This window comes from Mastomys coucha, unplaced genomic scaffold (assembly GCF_008632895.1).
Source record: "Mastomys coucha isolate ucsf_1 unplaced genomic scaffold, UCSF_Mcou_1 pScaffold6, whole genome shotgun sequence".
NCBI classification, from domain to species: domain Eukaryota; kingdom Metazoa; phylum Chordata; class Mammalia; order Rodentia; family Muridae; genus Mastomys; species Mastomys coucha.
Window position 1 is genome coordinate 37,044,744 of NW_022196912.1, and position 1,102 is coordinate 37,045,845.

Consider the following 1,102-nt stretch of genomic DNA (forward strand, 5'->3'; position numbering starts at 1 on the left):
TTAAAGAAACCCATTAATAGCATCCTAAGAAGATTAACTGGTGAATGCACAAGAATACAATTTAAATGCCTGCACATTATGAATAAAGATATTTATCTTAGAAATGTTCAACATAGCAATTTAATTGAAACAAAACACCAATTCATTAAATAAGTACATAAATTCAATAAACTGTGGTACCCTTGAGGGTAATTTTACATCAAAAAATATTGGTTATTGAGAATTTGTAATGGCATAAGTAAACATCAATGGTTACATGGTGAATAGAAAAATGATAATAATATTCTAGGGAGAATGAAGTCTGGCTCTTAGAAAAATAATTATTGAAAGGGAAGTCTGGATTTTAATTTAAGTTCTTCTTATTACTATCATTTTAGAGGTAACTTAAGATCTCTGATCCAATTTGGCTTATATGTAAAACAAAAATAATATTTGCTTTTAAAGGATTTTATAAGAAGTTGGAAAAAATCAAACTATATTGTCTATGTAGCCTCTAGGCAAATGTCTAGTTTGGCATTCCAATATTATTGTCAGTGTTATTCTTTCAAACTATAAGAATGAGAAAAGACATTAGAGAATAGCTCATTTTCCTCTATGAATATATTTTCATTAGCTAGTACCTCAAGTCAATGAAATAGACAAATTTAGAGCACGTTGTTCTCGGCCTCTCCCTGAGCTAGGCCAGCCATGGCGGCAGTGAAGACCCTAAATCCTAAGGCTGAGGTGGCCCGGGCACAGGCAGCGCTGGCGGTGAATATCAGCGCGGCTCCGGGCCTGCAGGATGTTCTGAGGACCAACTTGGGGCCTAAGGGCACCATGAAGATGCTTGTATCTGGTGCTGGAGACATCAAACTCACTAAAGACGGCAACGTGCTGCTTCATGAAATGCAAATTCAACACCCAACAGCCTCTTTGATAGCGAAAGTGGCTACAGCCCAGGATGACATAACTGGTGATGGCACTACATCCAATGTCCTCATCATCGGGGAGCTGCTCAAACAGGCAGACCTCTACATTTCTGAAGGTCTTCATCTAAGAATAATAACTGAAGGTTTTGAAGCTGCAAAAGAAAAGGCACTCCAATTTTTGGAACAAGTCAAAG

At 37.2% G+C, this 1,102-nt stretch overlaps 1 protein-coding gene across 1 annotated transcript in view; it reads left to right on the forward strand.

The window, feature by feature from the left end:
* Positions 1-687: 687 nt before the first annotated feature.
* LOC116080982 (T-complex protein 1 subunit zeta) overlaps positions 688-1,102 on the forward strand; it is a 2,773-nt gene continuing 2,358 nt past the window's right edge. The window contains exon 1 of the mRNA XM_031357704.1: positions 688-1,051. Coding sequence (XP_031213564.1) covers positions 688-1,051 — 364 coding nt within the window. The remainder of the gene's footprint in view (positions 1,052-1,102) is intronic.